Source organism: Antedon bifida, chromosome 1 (assembly GCF_963402885.1).
Source record: "Antedon bifida chromosome 1, ecAntBifi1.1, whole genome shotgun sequence".
NCBI lineage: Eukaryota > Metazoa > Echinodermata > Crinoidea > Comatulida > Antedonidae > Antedon > Antedon bifida.
Genome location: NC_136226.1, coordinates 28,895,818 through 28,917,667, shown reverse-complemented (window position 1 = coordinate 28,917,667; position 21,850 = coordinate 28,895,818). Strand labels below are relative to the sequence as shown.

The window sequence follows — 21,850 nt, the reverse complement described above, 5'->3', positions numbered from 1 at the left end:
TATAGACTGAAAAAAATAATGTGGATAGCACTTGATTTGCCGGCGCCGGACTGGACCCGTGCCGGAACAAGTGTGAAAGACCCTTTAAGTAGATTTATTTAGTGCATATTTCGATCAACTTTAAGGAAAATACAATAATCAATTTTACCTTGTATTTCTCTCATCTTTGGCAAAATATCATTAATAAATGTACACCGCTTGAAATTCAATACATTGCTGTTTTGCATGGTCGTTGAAATATCCTTGTAACTATGCTCAGCAAGTGTAAATTTTGGCCACTTTGGATAAGCCAAAACTAAGTTACTGCTGCCACCAGAGTTATTAGGATCACTATTTAAAAATAAATTGTAAATATTACGGCAAGGCAATAATATAAAAAAATGCGACTGTTTTGTAAAAAATGTAATGAAACTAGGCCTAAGTAATGGCAGATAGTGACATCATTACAGATTTTCCTTATTGCCTAACAGTTATATAACCAGGTAATATTAACGTACCCTGTTTTGGCAAAATTTGACCAGTACGTCATCATTGCATTAGTAAGGCGGACTTCTTCAGCAGGTAATTTTTTATAAAACAAATAGTTTTCTTCATTGTAATGCATACCGAATACAAACGGTAAGTCTTCACAATGTGCAGCACCTAGATCTTCCATTCCTGACATCGACCAGAAGGAACGTGAAGGTAAATGGGTCATTTTGTAAAGATAAACATTCTCCTTTCCCGCTGTGACCAATTGTCGCACGGTCTTTTCCGTTGGACAGACAAACATTACGTCACCTACCAGTTGACTAAGACTATAGTAATGGTCTGAATCTGGATTAGCTATCTGTTCATCGGAAAGATACACAAATTTCAAAAGATATCTTTCTAACTCTGTCATACATTCCGTCGACTGCAGTCTACCGAAAGAATTGTCATAAAAAGTGCGATTGATTACTACTTCTCCTACAATAGATAGTTTTACGAAAATGGATCCTTCATCGGAAAGAGTTCCCAACATGATGTCAACGTCATTTATTGCGTTCGGGTCATCATAAAGCTTATTTGGATCATCTGACAGAAACTCTCCATCAGTATTAGGGACAAATTTAAGTGTATAAGGATTCTCTCCATTTTCAATTGCCGTCTATTAAAAAGAAAAGATAAAAACATAGTTATATACTTAGTTGACTGAATTCTGGATCTAGGATAATGATCACATGTAAAGAATTGCTTCCCAACAACAGATAATGTATACTAATAATCTTATAGGGTTGATTGGTACAGTAGGGGTAAACACCCTCACCACTTATGTAGCTTTAACGTAGACGAAACTTACATTTAGTGAACAATTTGCTACAAGTGTTTGACTATCAACGGCCTGAAGACATTGCACGAGTCCATTAGTATCCGACTGGTCACATCCTAACGTTCTGCCAAGCGCAAAAGCTCTTGATCTCTGTACTGTCTTCGATTCTGATTTTAAACTTTCCATAACCGTTCCACTCTAGTATAAACGATATATGTATTAGTGAAAACTGCATTCCAAGGAAAAACTAATAATAATTATACTAAAACTAAATACTAAAGCTTGTTTCATACTAGGACGCAACCCAGACTATCAATGCCTGTAATTGGTCAAATTACATGCATTTTGAGTAGTACGTTTTTTCAAGCTAACAAACAAATTGAATTCTTATTTTCCAAATAGAAACATTTAATTTCGTACCTGCATAATGGCACGATGAAATAAGCCTTTACTCATAGGCGATACAACATGGTTTGCTACTGAAATTGAACCAGCACTTTCCCCATATATCGTAACCATATCTGGGTCACCTCCGAATTCTAAAATAAATTACGAAATACAGTTTGTACTTCAAAACAAAATAAAACACTAACGTCATGGCACTCATGATCAAAACAAGGTTGTGAATTAGCAGAGTGAATTAGCAGAGTGGATTAGCAGAGTGGATTGGCAGAGTGGATTGGCAGAGTGGATTGGCAGAGTGGATTATCAGAGTGGATTATCAGAGTGGATTAGCCAGGGAACTGATTAGCCGAGTTGCTGAAACAAAATATTTCAATATTGTAAAAAGTAAAAAACCGATTACAGTCTTTATATTTGGTGTTGCTGTTGTTGTTTTACAACCTAAATGCTTTCTAAATTGGCTTAAACTTCCACACCTGCTATATTATCACGAACCCATTTGAGGGCTAGTGTTTGATCCTTCAATCCCATGTTTCCGGACACCATATCGTCACCTATCAAAAGTAAAAAAAGAAGAAAAATATTATTATTTTTATTACATTTACAACTACGCTAAATTTGTTTTCGTGTAATGTATTTTAAATATCTTAAAATGTGTGAAGAGGAAGAGTACACTGTTGTAATGTTGTAATTGTAAACTGTCTGTTGATGTTGAATAAATGTTGTTTATTATGTAAATCACAGAAATAATATTACGGTACTCCACAAAAGAGAAAAAAAATTACACACACGCGCGCGCACATTGGACACGCATGAAGCAACACTAGTTATTATGTTTACAAACACAAACCTGTGGATAAAAAGCCAAAGACATTTAAGCGGTAATTGATGTTGACGGCGACGACGTTCCCGAGAGCTACCATCGGTACTTGTGAGATGATGCTGGTTGTCCCGATGCCAAATGCAAACCCACCACCATGAATGAAGACCATCACAGGAGCATTTTCAGGCTTCATTATGTTAATGTGATAAAATAAATAATATTTCACATTAATAAGATAATAATTATAATAATATATAGGACTAATAATGCTTGCTCTCTGCTTTGTAGATGAGAAAAATAACCAAATTGTAATTCGAATACAGTAGAATCTTTATTAGGGGACACCTTCCGGAACCAAAAAAAATTGTCCACTTAATTTCTTATAACCCAAAGATGAGTTTCTACTGTATTTACAGTTCCATCTGTAGGCTAAATCTTTACTCATAATGTAAATAATCGTCTCAGTTTGATATTGAAGTTACACATTCGTGTTAGCTGTAGATATACACGTCCAGGTACCGCGACCCAACATCTGGTATATATGAATGAATTCAGTTAATCATGTATCAATATGATTTCAAACAACCTGCCACATGTATTGTTTCCCTTATATAGGACTAATTCAGGTAAAACAACTCATCTATTTACTGTATATGTGTTATGTCTTACCTTGGGGTTTGGTGTATACACATCTAGATGAAGACAATCTTCGCTCTGTTCCAAAACTGGTAAGAATTGATCTTTCTCTTGAACACAAGCCGTCTGTGGACCAGTAGCATAGAATAAGGCATCCTTATCCCATATTTTTGCTACCGGAGGCTTAAAGCGAAGTGAACCAACCGGTGCTTCGGCGTAAGGGATACTTTGGTATACATCTACAGTTTTCGATTCCGTAAAATAATCGTTCACGTTAAGGGTAACAGATTTACCAAACACTTTACCAAATTTAGCTTCAATTACGGGTTGAGGCGTGTCTGCTATACACTGGGACACACAGACAATAATGAGACAAAATAATACAGGCATGCCTCTATCCGCCATAGCAGTGACTCACTAATGCATGCAACAATATTGCGTACCTAGTTTCTGGGAACAAAACCAAATGCATACCGAATTCCGCTTGTTAATCCTTATTACTTTGAAATACTGCAGTATATAATATTGTATAAAGACAGCCAGTTTTTTTTACAAATGCGCTCAAGGCTAGCGGATATATTAATCCATATGTTTCCCGTCGTGTGCCATTAACTTAAAATTACAATTTCATTGGTCATGTTTACCCCCTTTCTTTGTTAAATTGTTCAACTCGGCACACTTAGTTATGGGAAACCCATGGAAAAAAGTAAAATATAAGCAAGGATCTATCCAAGATTATCCCAAACGAAAACCAAAGTAACCTAAAATGTTCCTTTTTACTGTTTTTAATGAATAACTAACTCGTGTCTCTCGTGTGTATATTTACACCTACTTCTGTACTGATTTATATCAGATACACATTGAAAACTACAATCAAACATCGGTTAACTTACAAAGGTCAAATAGAAATTAATCAAACATTAAGCGACTGAAGTGTATGTTGATTTATTTATAATACTTAAAGATGTATTGTCCCTTTGACTAATTTCAAAAAAATAAAAAATAAAAGATTTTAAAAAAAGGTGGGTCATTTTGAAGTATCATAATAGTTATCAACTATCACCAAAAATTTGTCGAAAAAAAAATCATTTAACTGAAATACAGACGTTTTTTTGTTTAATAAATAACTTTGACTTCCAGTCAAAGTTTTTGATCAAAACATATCCCATAATGAAACGTGCTTGTTTGGCTACTCTGTATGCATATTTCATAAAACTTCCTCACGATCTGTGTGAAAATACCTTCTCAGCTGTGACGAGTTGTAAACAATCCTAATTAGCATATGCATAATGCGTACGTACTCGTGGTTTGAAATCTTTGTTTACTTTCTTTCGCGACGATTTTCCAGACGAATGTAATCAAACTAATTTACCTGTTAATTACGTAAGCTTGTTGTTTTTGACTCGAATTTTCGACTTAAAGTGAATAACTTTAATATTACTTTGATATGGCCAATTTAAATTTAGAATATTTTGACCTTCATTTTTTTGTGTTTCAAGGGACAATACATCTTTAAACAAATATGTCGTATTTACTAATGCATGCCTTATACACTAATAATACTTATACATCACTGCATTTATTATTAAACGTTTTTTTTAATAATTTTAATAGATTTTAAAAACAACATGTATACACAAAGGTGTTGGCATGTCCTAAATATTTCTTTTTTTTTTCAATTTATTTTACCTTAATTCCTACTATAATTGATAATTTGATTTATTCTGCATTACTGTAATATGATTTGCCTATATGCCATCACACGAATCCATATTATCAAATTGCGCATCTTGTTTTTCTGCAAACAAGAATATTTTGAGAATTACTGGTAACAAACTGAAATTATGTTGTACAATTTGTTTAAAACATTAAGAAAAACTTACGTTCCATAGCAACTATTCTGGGTACAATTCCATTGATATATTCACAGGCTAGAGGATTCAACATTCTACCGTTAGCAAAGCCTATTTTTATTTCCTTGTAGGCTTGTTCAGGTACAGTGAATTTGGGCCACTCTGGTAAACAGTCATTGGCAGAGTTTGGATTTCTGAAATAAAAGTGACCAATAAACTTACATTTTAAAAAATGGTGGTGAAGTATGGTTCAACAAAATGACAACGATTGTGTAAAGGACGTGTTAATGAAACCTATACAATACGGAACAGGACAGTAATTATCTGTGAAAAAAGATACCAACCCATATTTAGCGAAGTTAGTCCAATACGTTATTACATCCTTGGTTAATTGTATTTCTTCTTTTGTAAATCTATTATACAACTGTGACATGTGTTCATTAAAATGTGAACCAAACACGAACGTAAGATCTTCTGCGTGTGTTGCCCCAAACCACGTTGCGCCCCACAAAGACGCCGAAGGAACATGCGTCCAGTGATAAGCATAGACGTGGTTTCCTTCAGAAACCATATACTTTGATGTCTTAATATCTGGGCAGACGAACCACAGATCCCCAAGTAAGTGATTAATACCATCCTTGCGATCTGAAGTGGGATCCGAAATCTGCTGATCTGTCAAATAAATCAGTTTTAGCGTCTGCCTTGCTAATGATGTAGGTACCTGGTTTATCATCATCATGTCCAGTATCATATCGTAATCTGTTTGGTTTACAATAGGTTCTTCTTCGATGTATGTAGGATATACCATGGAAAACACAACGTTTCCTTCGTCTGCAAGTTCTCCAATCATTGCACTAACCTGTGCGATGTTGGAAGGGTTTTCAAACAGTCTCTCGGCACTATCTGTAAGAAATTCTCCATCACTATTCGGTGGAAATGGATTTGTCATTGGATGCTCTCCTGTTTCGGCGATTGTCTATTAAAAAAAACAGAACAGCATAAGAACATAAATAAACATTAGATTACTTTACAAATGACAATCACCCTAGGAGCGCGTGCATCAGTAGAAGTCCCTCCAACTAGTGGAAAATCTTTTGACACCAAATAGAAATGTATGGAACACACAGAAGAAACCCATGTCAAATTTTCTTTTTAGTCGACTCGGTTGGTTGGATGGTCGGTCGACTCAAATTTGAGCACGCGACAGCAGCCATATATATGGCCTTGTTTAATAATAGAAAGCGTTCAATTTGGAACTAATGACGTCATGCTAATTCTTTGCGAGTCATCGAATCAGTTTTTGCAGATTCTAGATTCGGGTGGGGAACAACGACACATGTGTAGGTCATAGTTCGTCGCAAATCAAAAGCTCCTCAGACTAATGTTTTAAAAGCGTTAATTGTTGGGTGGCCAGCTGTCAGAAAACTTAAACTAGACATACATGTCTAAAAGTGGAACAAAACAAAGTCAAGATTATTATACGTACTTGTGTATAGTTCGCTAATAATATTTCAAAGTCAATAGCTTGGAGACATTCAACAAGTTCATTTGTTTTCGTCTGTTCACATCCTACAATTCTGCCTAAAGCAAATGCTCTCTTCATTTGTGAATCTTGAGTCTCTGGACTACGTTGCATACCACCAAGAAGACTACCACTCTTAATTAAAATAATATATAAAAAATACATTTTGGATCAATCATTTTGTACAGTACAATTGCTGACTGAAAACAGTTAAATTACAACTCCATTTGGTAAAAATCATATTTTTACCGATACTCGTAGAAAGTTAATTAAAAAAAACACTACCAAGTACCCACAAGAAGTATTATTATTGCTCAGTCATAAGATTTCTAAACTCAGACAGCGTCGTACGACGAGGCCCCGACAAAACGTATAGACTCATCGGTGTTGTCTGAGTTGAATCCATATGAGATGAGTTGTGTTGAGATGATAGCGTCGGGCGTAGTTTTTAGGTCGTCGGGAGAACTTTAAACTTTAATTGATAAAAAACGCTGTATGAGTTGGCCTTAAATGCACAATGGCAATATCTCTGCTGATAGTTTTAAAATTGTACCTGAAGAATCACATTACTGACAAGGCCTCGGCTCATTGGTGATACCAAGTGGTATGTCGTTGAAATTCCTCCAGCACTCTCACCAAATAGTGTTACTCTGTTTGGGTCGCCTCCAAAACCTAAAAATGAAAGACACTGTGTCTTTGTCTTGGATGGCTTAGACAGAATACATTAGTCAATCAGTAACGCCTTGTTTATCGCGTCTAACGTGACTAAATAATATAGCATTCGAAATACATTAATACTGATAAATAATGCAGAATCATTTCATGGCGTACATACTTTCTATGTTTTCTTGAACCCACTTCAAAGCCATTACTTGATCTTTTAAACCTGCATTTCCTTTGACGACATCATCTCCTAAATTTAAAATAAAACGAATGCGGTTATGCATACTGTACACACAGCGAGTAGACATCATCACGATTTAATAAAAAGTATATTTTTGCTGGTTGTTCTGCTGCTTCTGACACTGGTGCTGCTTCCATTGGTTTTGCTACTGCTGGCGGTGCTGTTGAAGGCTACTTTTGTGGTGGCGGTGCAGCTAAGAGGCCTATGCCTAAAAATATTGTATTGCAGTGATATTTGCTTACCAGTTGAAAAGAATCCAAACACATTTGTGCGGTAATTGATAATCACAACTATGACGTCACCAAGCGCAACAATTGGAACTGGCGATGAGAGCTGTGTGGTGCCAGTACCCATTACAAAACCTCCACCATGTATGTACACCATAACAGGAGCTGCCTTCGGCTGCAAATTCAAGACAACACTTTATTACTGTAGGTAAACAAGGAAAGAAGGTTTCTTTGGATTACCCATGATAAACTACCTGCTCTCCCAAAAATAGAGTGTGCAACACTTGCATAACAGATAATAATCATTAATTATCGGCGTAGCTGTGTCCATATACACGTAACTGAACATTCCTATAACTATAATACAGTAATGTGAATATAATTAAATATATAAATTGTATATGTAACTTATTTAAATCCAATTAAAAGAATAAATTACAATACCGTAGGATTTGGTGTGTACACATCTAGATGAAGACAATCTTCAGTTATCTCTTCAGGAAAATTAAAATATTGAGTTTTCAGTTGTGGACAAGCAGCCCTGTTGACGGTTGCATTATAATTACCGCCATCTTTTACCGTCCATGACTTTGCGACAGGGGGCATAAACCGCAACGGTCCTACTGGGGGTTCAGCATACGGTATACTTAAATAACCATTCACAGTCTTTATAATGGGCAAATGCTCACCCCCATCGAATATAAACGATTTTCCTATGACCGTACCGAAGTTAGATTGGATTGTTGGATTTGGTCCTGAAGCTTCGGAATATCCACATACGGGCTGTAGTAAAAGAGCTACGATTGCAAGCACGGCCGCCATTGTCGACAACGCTGTTCAATAATGTAAAATTCAGTCATGTAAATAGTAAGTCCAGGCCTATTCATCGAATAGTTGACTTAATGATTATGAGTATCGTGTTCGCTGATCAGCCCCGGATGAGCGTTGTATGCACATAATCAATTGTTGCGATTAGTGTCGCAATAACTTCTCTTTCAACACAAAATGTTCATACACAGATCGATTCAAACTTGTTTATCTAAAACTTATTGTATAAAGGTTTGCATGGCTAATGAACACTAGTAAAGTTAATTTTACTATTAATAACATTTCTTTCAATGACTCTATTTCCTTAAGTTAATAAAGTCAGGCAATATGCCTACGCCTGAATGAATGAATCTATATTTGCAGAATGTGAAGACAAATAATTTGAATATAACATTTAATATATAACGTGAGTAAGATAACGTAGATGATCACCCAATAACCACATTATCAACAACCCATCCCTAACCCCACCTCGCCCCACCCCCACACTGAATTCTTGAGATCTACATAACTCGCGTCCTTTTCAAGAGAAGCTTCTGTACAAGTTTAATTGAAGAGTCGACGAGTATGGGCTCAGTATTTATTCCTTAATGCATTTCAAAAGAAGTCGTCCATATCCGTCAAAGAGCTCTCGCTGTCAGATTCTTTTCCCGTATAGCATGCATAACAGCGTTTCTGTGAAGGAAAAATTATTTAATGTAATATAAGAGTCGACGAGTATGGGTTCAATATTTATTCCTTAATGCATAATTTCAAAAGAAGATAAAAATTATGTATTTTAATTTAATGACGTTCAATTAATCATATACATTTTAAAATAATGTAGTTAATAACTGAATGAGAATAACAACTTTAATGTAAGATGTTCTTCATTAAAACTTTCGGAACAGAAACGAACTGAGCCTAATACCGAATACTTTAATCCAATGTGTAACAACTCCCTGGTGTGGTCTTACAATGTCCAAGCGGGTAAAGATACAAACTTGTGCGAAAAAGTCGATTTAATTACGGAGAAGTAGGCCTACAGACACGTGTTTATGATTTGTTTCCAATATGATCGTATGTGAATACAAAAATGAAAGAATGATTACATTGACATCTCTCCAACAATCTTTGCAATAAGAGAAATAGCAATCTTTGCCAGTGCAGTGGTGAAATCGTTTTCTCTCCAGTTCACCACATATCAGGCAGGATTGCCGGCCAAGGTTTAACTTCTTTAAACAAGCTCCGATCCACTTGAAACGCCGACGAAGGATTGTTAGAATACCAGTTTCCCTCTGTACATAAATAACGGTATATTAATATTTGGTATACGGTATTCATAATAATATAATAATACCACATTTATATAGCACCCTTTTCATGAGTAATCATGCTCAAAGTTTTTTTACATAGCATTATTACCCCGGCCATTTTTTGGATAGAAAACATGGAAACATACTCCCATAACGCAGCTGGTAATCAACGCAAAGTTGTGTCTAACCGGGTACCTATTTTATACACCTGGGTGGCAAATGTAAGTAAATTGCCTTGCGTAAGGATACAAGCAATGCGGCGAGAGCTGGATTCGAACCACGACCTCACGATCGGTAATCCAGCATCTAACACACTGCGCCACACGCCCTTACTTGGGGTTTTATGTGTAGATACTGTATGTTACAAAACCAAACCGATATGTCACACATCATATTTTAGCCAGTTCAAACAACAAACAATGAGACTATAAATACACATGTAGTTTCAAAATTATTATTATTTTCTAAATAGGCCTATACAATCAAAAAACGAAAATAAGCAACATACCGACAATTTATCTTCTTTTGCTTGTCTCTTAACTCGTTTACGCATAAACTTTAAAAACCCCTTTCTTTTCTTCAATAAATCGTTGTACATAAACAAGACACGCTTTTTCTCTCGCTAGTCAAAAAGACAAAGCAAACCAATTTACATGTTAGGTATTCACGACACAGTATCTAAACTACAACTTTTAAAATAGATGCATTAATATGCATACTGTAACGTAAACATTATTACAGTATCAAAACTTGACATTACTATTAGTCTTTCCAAAAATGGTGGCGTCACCAAGAAAGCAAATTCTTGTGTCAGAGACGCCAAAACAAAACAGACAAATCACGGAGGAATGGAACAAGCACACATACACACAAAAACGGTTTACCTTCCGATGAAAAAATGCACATATTGTACGTCTCAACCTTAGACTAAACGCCTCAAAGTAAACCAACAAAAACACACACAGCCAAATCAGGAATATATTATGAATAATGTTTTTTGGTGTCTTTTTAGGAATTGGCAAACAATCTGTAAAAAAGTATCAGGTGATATATTTTTTTTGCAGTATGATTGGCTAACGAGTTTGTAAACATTTCAGAAAAAACTAACATGCAGACGAATAACAAACGAAACTTACTACTATTGCTAGAAATAGTGTCTACACTCTGAGACTGATCGAAGCTTCCAATCAGATTTTTAAATAAATTTGCCACTAAACCGTTGCCAAGAACTTTCAAACTAACTTGATGATGACCTGAAAATCAAACATTGTAAGCAAATCATTTGTCTAAACTGACATAAAACACCTTTTTAACTATATTCTTTGCAAAACCATAATCGAAGCAAGAGTGAGGCATACTCTTCAATCTCCATCAGTACATACATTTTAATTCGCTACGATCAGAGATAGCAAAGTGTGCATTTTATGCTGCGCAGCCTCAGATATCATTATGAATAACTGAAATGAGGCAGTGATCTTAAGCCTTGTCTACACTATCAAACTTTATATGTCAAAAAATGTAATGTGCCCATATAATGGACATGATGATGTCATATCACTACCATATTTCAGCATAGCACTACTATATATAGGCACATCACATTTTTTGGCACATAGAGTTTGATAGCGTAGACAGAGCTTTAGAGAAACAACTATTTATGGCATGCGCATTACCTTTCAATTTGACATCAAGTCTACTATGTCTTCGTATAATATCCAGCATTTCATAAAGAAGACTGTCGAAGCAAATGATGGCAATGGTTGCCAGAACTTGAGCACCAAGTCGAAGTACAGTTTTTATCTTTTAATTTAAAAAAAATTCATTATCGTCGTCAAAACGTAACTTTACAAACATTGAAGTCATCCATGCCTGTACACACTCATATTTAGTATTTTTACACTCACACATTTAGATTTTTCTTCTTTCCTCATTTTGAAGTGGAACGGTTCTATGTATTCTTTCTTCTCTGCCTTCATAAGCGGTAACAGTGTTCTCTTTTTCTTTAAAAAAAGGTGTAACGTAAACCATTTTTAATTTACTAAAACAGTTATAGGCCTAATCGACAAGAATTTAAGTGCAGGAAACTTGTCCAAAAAGGACCGGGTTAAACGTCGTGAAGTTACGCTCGCATGAATTGTTTCGTTTCATTGAATGAATTATAATCTTCCATTATTAATGATGTGAAAGTGCGTATAAAGCCTTGTCTGCACTATCAAACTTTATGTGACAAAAAATGTGATGTGCCCATGTACATAATGATGTCAAATCACTACCATATTTGAGGATGTCACTACCATATTTAGGCACATCACATTTTTGTTGTCAAACTAGTTTGTTAGTGTAGACAGAGCTTTATGTATGTGTACCTTTTTTCTTCTCCTTTCATCTATCCGTCTGAAGTATGAAGTAAGGTAGTTGTTGTCAAATGTGAAGTCTGATAAGAACTTTCTATTGTACTTAAATGCTCTGTGGTACCGTGACCAGGAACAGTAAAAAGATATTAGAAAATAGAAAACATAACAGTAACATATACTGGAATAAGGTAACGTCAGTCATCATTAGTGATTAGCTATTTTATTTGCTTAAAACATTATGTTAGTCAGTCGACAGTTGTGTTTAGTTGTGCTTCTGGTCAATAATAATACGTAATAATAACCTAACCTCACTCTAACTAGGCATGTAACTCTGAGTGGCTTCATAATACAAAAATATGTGCAGTAGGGCCTACATGGATGGCAACATTTACTTACGAAAAATAAATTTAATTTTACTTACGACACAAAAACTAATACGAAAGTAAATGATAACATGACCTGTGCGATGAAAAAGAAAGTAATAAAGATCATCTTTTTTCTGTTGAATTCCTCGAGCACAGCTTTCTGGATATTTTTAGCCGAATTTTTATCCATATCTAACGGAAACGTAATCATCTGAAAAGAGGAACTTTTTGAGTTAGTACATTTGAATTTTGTAATTCATTATATGCATAATATAATGCAAACTATGATCCTTGTCGAGATTAAGACGCTCTCTACATCAATTTGCGTCACCGTAGTTTTTGTAGCTCTCCTACTAGTTCTTCACATTCATTTTCGGGCTTCAATATTGCATTTTAATTAATGATAATAATAATATCCTGGATTTATATAGCGCTTAATGCTGTAAGTATTTATTGTATCTGTTTTCTGTTTCATACCTGCTGTTAGTTTTGATGAAATAAAATAAAATAAAAAATACAATAAAATAAAGAAACCTCTAATTATCTTATTATCCCAGTCATTTGGGTGGGGGGGGGGGGATGGGGGAGGGCGGGGGATCAAACACGTATGGAAACATACTCCCATAATGCAGATAGTAATCAGCGCAAAGTTGTCTCTTGATCTAATCGGGTTCCCATTTATACTCCTGGGTGGAGAGAGGCAAACGTAAGTATCTTGCCTAAGGATACAAGCAATGCGGCGAGACCTGGATTCGAACCGCAATCTAACGATCGGTAATCCAGCGTCCAACACACTGACACACGCCCTTACACTGCGCCACACGATCCATTTTTACTTTCTCTTTATCAGACCAAATAACATTATCCTTTTATTTATAGGCCTAATCATTATTATGCAATAATTAAATTTAGTTTATTGTATTTTCGAAAAGTAAAACATCAAAACAATCTATTACCTGCCACTGAGTTTCGATGTGATATTTACTGTCAAAAGAATCAACTAATCTCTCCATCTTAACATACGTGTTTCCTAACTGCGGATCTATGTTGGGATTGAAACTTCTACATGTACTTGACTTGTACGCTTAAAAGACAATATTTGTGAACAATTTACACACCAATATGAAAAGGTAGTGGTGATATATAATTATATATACAGTAGAACCCCTCCTTTGGGATGGGATTCAGGGTACACCCCTCTGTTAAGGAGACAATTCCCCGTAAAACGAACGAGTATTTTTCAACACACGGCCATTCTATTTTAAGAGACCGTTTGTTAGGCGGACACTTTGTTAGGTTTCAACTACTCTGCTTACCTCTGATTATGCTACAAACAAAATTCAATTTTAATGGAAGACATAGCACGTGTTTAACGCCTGGAAATTTTAGTTTATCGTAGCATTTCTTTTCCGTGTTTCTGAACATATCTTTGCAGCGTTCAACAGCGCCTTCAAAAACCTCTGAAATAAAGATAATCAATTGATAGGTTAAACCAGTAGGCCTACCTTCAATTTCGAGTGATGGCGTTTAAAATGTCTAATCAAGTTCCATCACACTTACCATCACATTTGCTATTCATTCGCTTTGAAAAATCAATTTGAATTTTACTAGCTCTTGGTGACGATGATTTGACTGGTTCGTCAGGAGGGGGAGGAGGTGGCAAATTTGGTGGTTTTAAATCTCTACTCATTACTTTAAAATTTGCCCTCAGACCAGAGGTAACCTGCTTAACTTCTTTTGTATTTCTCTGTAAATGAAAATCAAGTCAAATATCTGTTATTTTTGGCGGACACAACTTGTAAGTAGTTCCTAGGTTGTCCAGTTTGGCGCTTTTTAATTATAATTACATAATAATAATACATCATCATATATTTTAGATTATCAACGACCGTTGTGCATTGAACTGTGGTGAAAAACTGAAGAATTCTTATTTATATTTCATATTAATTCTCACCTGCATATCTCTAAATGCAGCAACAAGCGGCTTGTGCATAAGTTCAAATGCAGTTTTACTGTGGTTAAAACTTAAAGCAGCCGTACACGATATGGCACGAGCGGACTCTTCTGCATTGGCTATGATGTTTGATGCTGGACCTAGAATATAGGCGATTCCATAATTTAGAGAGAAATGTTTACGAGTGAATGGAAAAACTGTTGTAGTTTGAGACCCATACAGTATAGGTGCATTACAAACATTCTGCATAACATAAAGATTAATGAAAGATTATAACACACCTGTCATGAGATACATAATCGCAAATGTAGTCACAGTATTTCTACCGTTCTTGCCGAAAAAGTTCGGGAAAATTAAAACAAGTATACATCTTGCTGAAACAGACAAGGAACACGCAAGCCCAAACACTGCCATCACCGCTCCGGCTACGTGGTACTGGTAAGCCTTCGGTATATGTTCGATCTTAACCAGAACTACGAAGTGAAGAGCTTTAGAAATAGGAAAACAATATTATTTAGATTAGAAATAATGTTATATAATTATGTATAATGTCACCAATTATGTAATGTCACCTTGCTGCAGTTCATTTTATTTTTTCATTAGGATACTAAAAAATAATAATTTAAACGAACCTGCTCCAACACCAGCACCAAGGATGAGGCCAAATAAGCCCTTAATAATTTGGTATTCATTATCTTTGCTCCGAAAAAATCGATAAATGCACGGACACCAACCTTGCATACAACGTTTGACCGCTAAAAATATAGAAATGAAAAATAGGTCTATATTTTAAAAATCCAAACGGTCCTATAGTATCTAACTAGCCTACATAGGCCTTTATTTAGGAAATTAAGAAAGCTTATTATGGGTGATACTTCTTTGTTGGCCTAGCCTCCTAGGCCTTTCTAGCCAGGGCCTTAATTAGTTAGGCTTTTCTAGCCTAGGCCTAGGCTAGCTACCTAGCCGGCCTAGCCTGTCTCCACAACATCTTAACTTAAAAGGTAAAAAGTTGTTTTTATTTAACTTACCTGCTTTGTACAAATCGCAACATTTTGTCAAACATTTCATTTTCAAATATAATTTTCTACCACTTAGCTAAGTCAAATTTAAAATGGTAAGGGCATAATGGGTTTATTAATAACTAGGCCTATGCCTAGGCTAGGCCTATACAGTACACATAAATTAATGACAACAAATCGTAACGTTCTGTAGAGCGCGATTCGAATCTTTCAACACACGCGTCAAACTTCATTTAACGCGCCATAAAATAAACACACAGCAGCGCCGGTCGCCGGCATTAAAAAGTAATATAAAGGCCTAGGCCTATATAGAATCTTTGGTATAAAATGTGTTCTATAATGTAGACTTTGCTTCAATAAACCAAGTATTATCCAAGTAATTAATTAATGTTTTAATACTGTATATTAGACAAACATCACATCATATTATCGCATTTACGTTATACGTAAGCACTTATTTAAAATTACTAGGAATGGACCTTGACTAGGCCTAGTCTGATATTTAAAAAATAATTTGGTACATAATCATCTTTAAAATTTAAATATTACATGAAAAATGAATGATAATAAACAATTTGTTACAAATGTTATTATCATCTGCTACGTCACTCTTATTATATATATTTTTTTAATTTCTTAAGTTTAAATCTTTGGTCAAGTAATTTTGTTTATGTCCTGTCTACAAACTTCAGATCGACTGGTTCTGCTGGAACAATCATAAGTTTGCTTTTCATTTCAACCGTTTTGGTCGGCACAACATCAAACTGTCGAATGATCTGCATTTTAAAGGAATAAAGTATAACTTTACTAGATTGTTATGTTATAGTATAAGCCTATGACAATTAATTTCAGAAACGACAATACCTCTGTTTAAGAATGTAACTACAATTGTTATTTGAATGTTTATGAAAAAACTAAAATCTACTCACGTTTATAAAAAGGAAATTAAATTAAAATAAATGTGGGTGCTCCCAAAAAATAAAATATATAGGCCTATAGCGATAAATTTTGATAACCAAAAAAATCTTTTTAATCAATACCGTGAAAAAGTTACCTACCTCTGAAAGCAATAAATGCATTTCTTGCTCTGCAAATCTTCTTCCTAAAAAATTAAAAATAACTTATTTATAAATACTCTTTCTTCTTACGTATCTTTCCTTTCTGGGAGTATGTTTTCTGGAATACGGTACTTACCAACGCACATTCTTGTACCAAATCCAAATGGAATCGAGGCAAATGGATGGGATGTATTTCCCTCTGATCGATCCCAACGTTCTGGCCGAAACTTCAACGGTTCTTTAAACGTCTTCGGATTTTTTACCATGGGAAAAAATTGAATTGCAATTGTAGTCTAGAATAAAAACAATCACATGATAGCAGTACTATTTCGCGCCAAAATGACTATATACTATAAATTACAGTACTATAATAGTTTATCAAACTATTTATTGAATGACGGAAAACACTAATAAGGTTTACAAACGTTAAATTGGCAGTAATGTTTTACCTTCGCTGGAACAAGATAGCCATCGAGTACAATATCACTATCAAGCTTTCTGGTTATAGCACTGATAACTGGTACCATTCTGTTGAATACGACACAAATGTAAATATTGTCATACAAACATAACTACGCTTCAAACAAGTTATCGTGTTTAGTTAAGGCTAACTCAGACAGCGTCCGGAGAAAATAAAACATGTTAAAAGTTCTCCAGACGACCTAAAAACTACGATCGACGCTATCTCGAGACGACTCGTCTCGTCGGGATTCAACGCCGACAGCACCGATGAGTCAAAACGTTTGTCGGGCCTCGTCGTACGATGCTGTCCGGGTTGGTCTGTAGTTCTAAAGCTTGGTTCCCACTAGAACGTAACGCAAAGACGTAAAGGCAACGCAAGCGTTTTAACCAATGACAAGCGAAGTTATAGACAGTTAGCAATCAAAAGCGAATAAGCCATCGCTTGTGATTGGTCAATTCACTTGCGTTGCGTTACGTCCTTGCGTTGCGTCGCTAGTGGGAACCACGCTTAAAGGCAATGACAGTAAAACAAATTAAACTTGTGACAGATCCGTCTGTATAAGACATATTAACAACAATAAAATACAAGCATCATCACTTCAAAACCAGTCAGAAATATTTTGACTTTCAACGGAAAACGTTGTACTACCTTATAATCAGTTGGTTTGTAAGAGAACTTTTATATCATAGCCAAGAACGTTTCTATCAACTTTACTTGGAAAAATATTCCAAAGATACAATTTTCAATGTATGTCTTTACAGCTTCGTCCTCGAATGGACATACATAAAAACACATTTTTCTTATATAATCAACTGGTTTTTGGTTGATGTGTCGAAACTAAATATTCAAATATCACTATTCGCGAACATAATTATGTACACGTACCTCATAGATTCCTTTATAACCATTTTCGTATAAACTAACTTCGCCAAGTCTTCCTGAGTAATCGTCTTACTTTCAGGCAATACTTCAAGTATCTCATCTCGTAGTTTTTGTTGACATTCAGGATTATGAGCTAAGAAATATAATACCCACACAAGGGTGTACGACGTCTATAAGGAGAGAACATTAACATTTAAAAAATATCTAAAATATAAACGTATTGGTAACTTAACAATAAAGAGACTGATTGCCAATACATGTTTTCGGATCTGCTTAATTATAATTTTTTTACAAATTAACCAACCAAATGGCTATAATTATAATGTGTATACACGTCCTATAAGTGAACTTGGTCACTGTGGAATAATGTATTTAATTCATTCGTTAACTAATTAATTATTAAGGAAATAATTATCACCGTGTCAATTGCCGCTCCTATCAGCTCCGAAAGATTACCGAAAATTTCAGCACGTGTTAAATCACTACCAGAAATCAAAGCCCCCAAGAACGTATTCGTTTCTAACTGTTCTCCTTTCTCTTTTGCCGACATCATCTCATTCACATGATCTTCGATCAAGTTCTTGGCTAAAAGGTGCCAAAATGATTTCACAATATTAAAACTCTAGTTACAAAGAAACTGCCAGTAAAAAAAAACCAGACGGACTTATTCCACGAGAAGATATTATCGGAGACGTGATAGCATGCCTATTAATAAAATTAGTTATGGATTGGCCAAATGTAGAACGAGGAACCAACATCATGTGTGTACGTAAAGGTAGTTGTTTTAGTGTCACAGAAATTAAAGGTTTGCTCCTATCTAGTAGGCCTACTTACTAACTGCGATACTTGTATCCCATCCTTCAACATGTCGCTTCCATGGCTTTGTATTTAAACGCTTATGCACATTAGTAAAGATGAACAGATCTAGTGTAGTTACAAACACGTCTTGAATGGCGTCTATAAACTTCTGTGACTGCTTGTCTACATTCTCGGACAGTAGACCTAGACGTTTATCTAATAAAACCTTCACGGCACCTAGACAAATACAGTAAAAATAAATCGTGAGTTATTGAATATCGATAACCTACTTGTAAACCCATATAATTTTACGTGGTCTTTTACACTCTTCATCATCCACAAAGAAGTGTACAAATGGTAATACGTCATAACATCTGTCCACATTGCTTACCTTCCAGGGACCATTTAAATAGATCCTCTTCCAGGTCTGGGACAATATCATTTCGGTCTCCTTCTGCTTTCTTGTTTCTCCTTAGGCGGGAAATCGTATCCTTAGTAATCTCCACCATGGCTGGGATGTATTGAGACATTTCTGCAGGTTTAAGAATATGCTTACCGATTGCTTGACGATTTCTATGCCATTCTTTTCCATCGCTATAAAAAAAAAAGTGTAATAATTGTCATCACATTGTTTGATAGGTTTACGTTAATTTTAGAATATTCAGCCATTACAAACAATTATCGTAGGAGGAGATAGGAAAATGCGAAGCATCCTCGTATCATTGTATGCGGGTATTTTTCAAGATGGAAAAACACCCCTATTTGGGGCAAATCGTTGAACCTAAATCCGTTTTAATTGTCAATAACTAATTATCGAACTCAATTTAATTAGTAAACAGGGTTAAGTTACATCAGGTGGTTAAAATCAGTATCGAAATTACGAACCAACTTTATATACCATCGAGTAAACATTCTAGAAATAATTAAAACGCGATTTACCGAATTTTGCCATTACGTAAAATTATATAGAAAACGTTTAACAAAAATAAAGAATACTTAAAAGAAGAAATATAATTATATCTATTTTATTAAAACTTACTGGAGAAACAGTCCTAATGGAATATTTCTTGTCACTCGGTAGTCTTTCCATGGTATAACTGCCATTCGCTCTGGGTATTTACCTTCCGCCCGGAGCACCTTTTCTACTAAATTTGGATCTGATATTTCTACAATGTAGTTATTTCCTGCACCAAGATAATTCCGCAAAATTGGTCCATATCTATCGGCGTTTTCTTGACTCTAAACAAATTGAAATACTAGTATGAAAATATGTTCTGAAGAAATAGTTATACCGTCAATGTATTATTCTATTTCGAACTACACCCAGCAAAGGGGGGAGTAAGGCCATCCAACTGTAAGGATAATAAGGCATATATTAGGCCTCTCTATCTATCATTGGTTGTAGAAAAACCAGTTGTTTCCCACAACAACATGCCGTCAAATCAGTTAGCATAGATATGTTTATAGAATGATGATGAAAAAACGAAATCAGCGGTTCATCCAAGTTCCTGCAACCGCTTCTCTGCGACTAGATTATAGGCCTACTTATCCTGTTCCATGGCTTATGCATAGTCATTGTCAACTGTAACATTAGAAATTAATTAAAATATTACCATCAGGTCTGGTCTTGTAAACCAATCTTTTCGTCTGAGTTTAATCAAATCAACTATCAGTTGCCAAATATTTGAATTTCTTGTTGGAATCGCATCAAATGGCTTTACTTTTTCTTCTGCTGTCGTCTTAGTTGCGATCGCGGGTGCGTAGTATGGCCCATTTCCTAAGTTTATAGATCGTCGGATCAACATTGCACTCGTGTTGCTAGTTCGTGTTATATTGCATCGTGTGAGAATATTGGTGAATCGAAACATTGACATTTTTCTTTGGAAAAGAACGGAATAGAATAATAAACGAAGCGTATGACAGACAGTAAATGGTTGGAGAGGGGGAAGGGGAGAGGAGAGAGGCGGGATTTCCAAATTGTAAATTAAGACAACTCTTCAGACTGGAGGGGTAGTTAACAGAGACTAACATAGGGCATATGCTTAATACTTCATACGTTCATTAATTTTGAAATCATTCACTTAGTCAGTAAAGTATGGGGCTTCAAAAAAAATAATAAATTAATAAAATGCGGCGATACACATACACAGAATACCGAACAAGTAGGCCTCCTAAATGTTTTTATTTTAAATAGGTTGGATCATGGAGGATCTGTATATTTCCTCCATGGTTGGATGGGGCAAAGTTGGTCTACTCATGGAGGAAATATTTCCTCCATGGTCTACTCTAAGCTCTTTCTACACTTATCAAACTAGTTTGACAACAAAAAATGTGATATATACCCAAATATGATAGTGACATGACATCATCGTGTCCATATATGGGCACATCATATAAAGTTTGATAGTCTAGGCAGATCTTTGTTTTTGTTGTTGTTTATTTTGTAGGAAACTAAATTATAGTATAGTATAGATTCTTGTACGAATGTTGGAAGCTGCCAGACCAGCACATATATAGGCCTACCTAACAGTACACAACGGCTATAGTCTTCTATATCAAATAGTAGGCCTACACCACAACTGTCGGAACGTTGGAAAACGAAATAAGAAAAACATTCTTACCTTATTGAGCCTACAAAAGATTTGTGATATAAAAATCATGTATTGAATATTTCAATGACTAGCATCGATACTAACCTTGACGTAAGTTGAACTGATTTACAGACACAGGAACGACGTACTAAGCCTACGCTTATTAAGGCTTTATTATAGTAAGGCCGATTTTATATATAAGTATCATGTAAACAAATCCGCCATACTGCCTGTTTTGAAGCGTCGCTAATAGACAATAGAACTAGCGACCTGTATAAAGGTTAAAGTTCTAGTCGTAACTTTGTATTCCATGCTTTGTAATTGGCCTAAATGTTATTTGTATTCAATCTATTTTATCAATACAACGTTAAGAAGATTATCAACAACAGTGAACTGAATCATATTAGATGACTTAGAATTAATTATTATTCATTATGACTTCAAAGAAAAAAAAAATCAAAGACGGAAACATCTTTTTATACTAAATCAAACGTAGAATATCGTTTTAAAATCTTCGTAGTTCTGTAGTAAGTATTTACCTTTTGGGGGTTTTATGTATACGGAACCTACGATAATAAATACACA

General features: G+C 35.1%; 4 protein-coding genes across 6 annotated transcripts in view; all 4 read right to left on the bottom strand.

The window, feature by feature from the left end:
• The window catches only part of LOC144847862 (acetylcholinesterase-like), a 30,478-nt gene extending 26,925 nt beyond the window's left edge, over positions 1–3,553 (bottom strand). For both annotated transcript variants that reach the window (XM_078704442.1, XM_078704451.1), the window contains exons 1-7: positions 3,186–3,553; positions 2,544–2,703; positions 2,170–2,247; positions 1,712–1,830; positions 1,322–1,489; positions 498–1,129; positions 149–330 (exon numbers count right to left, since the gene is read on the bottom strand). In XM_078704442.1, coding sequence (XP_078560568.1) covers positions 149–330; positions 498–1,129; positions 1,322–1,489; positions 1,712–1,830; positions 2,170–2,247; positions 2,544–2,703; positions 3,186–3,542 — 1,696 coding nt within the window. In that variant the 5' untranslated portion in view covers positions 3,543–3,553. The remainder of the gene's footprint in view (positions 1–148; positions 331–497; positions 1,130–1,321; positions 1,490–1,711; positions 1,831–2,169; positions 2,248–2,543; positions 2,704–3,185) is intronic.
• Positions 3,554–4,183: 630 nt separating this feature from the next.
• Positions 4,184–8,666, bottom strand: LOC144835845 (acetylcholinesterase-like). Its single transcript, XM_078690964.1, has 8 exons — positions 8,098–8,666; positions 7,674–7,852; positions 7,363–7,440; positions 7,081–7,199; positions 6,492–6,662; positions 5,350–5,981; positions 5,036–5,199; positions 4,184–4,950 (listed from the first exon to the last, which is right to left on the bottom strand). Exons 1-8 carry the CDS (start codon positions 8,478–8,480, stop codon positions 4,901–4,903), a joined length of 1,776 nt encoding a protein of 591 aa, XP_078547090.1. The 5' UTR covers positions 8,481–8,666; the 3' UTR covers positions 4,184–4,900.
• A 314-nt stretch (positions 8,667–8,980) lies between these two features.
• LOC144854920 (E3 ubiquitin-protein ligase DCST1-like) lies at positions 8,981–15,588 on the bottom strand. Its single transcript, XM_078712928.1, has 16 exons — positions 15,483–15,588; positions 15,087–15,209; positions 14,736–14,942; positions 14,455–14,594; positions 14,061–14,247; positions 13,817–13,960; positions 13,457–13,584; positions 12,557–12,711; positions 12,148–12,247; positions 11,686–11,781; positions 11,455–11,581; positions 10,918–11,034; positions 10,666–10,808; positions 10,290–10,403; positions 9,578–9,763; positions 8,981–9,161 (listed from the first exon to the last, which is right to left on the bottom strand). The coding sequence occupies exons 1-16, from the start codon at positions 15,520–15,522 to the stop codon at positions 9,084–9,086; spliced, it is 2,085 nt and encodes a 694-aa protein (XP_078569054.1). The 5' UTR covers positions 15,523–15,588; the 3' UTR covers positions 8,981–9,083.
• A 288-nt stretch (positions 15,589–15,876) lies between these two features.
• LOC144848351 (1,25-dihydroxyvitamin D(3) 24-hydroxylase, mitochondrial-like) lies at positions 15,877–21,496 on the bottom strand. 2 transcript variants are annotated; one of them, XM_078705073.1, is made up of 11 exons: positions 21,371–21,496; positions 20,288–20,552; positions 19,714–19,913; positions 19,066–19,268; positions 18,711–18,911; positions 18,295–18,461; positions 17,880–18,046; positions 16,981–17,059; positions 16,668–16,824; positions 16,532–16,575; positions 15,877–16,249 (listed from the first exon to the last, which is right to left on the bottom strand). In XM_078705073.1, the coding sequence occupies exons 2-11, from the start codon at positions 20,546–20,548 to the stop codon at positions 16,142–16,144; spliced, it is 1,587 nt and encodes a 528-aa protein (XP_078561199.1). In that variant the 5' UTR covers positions 20,549–20,552; positions 21,371–21,496; the 3' UTR covers positions 15,877–16,141. The 2 variants fall into 2 exon arrangements, with proteins under 2 accessions (XP_078561199.1, XP_078561208.1); XM_078705082.1 differs by having other exon boundaries at positions 21,296–21,437.
• Between the last annotated feature and the right edge of the window lie 354 nt (positions 21,497–21,850).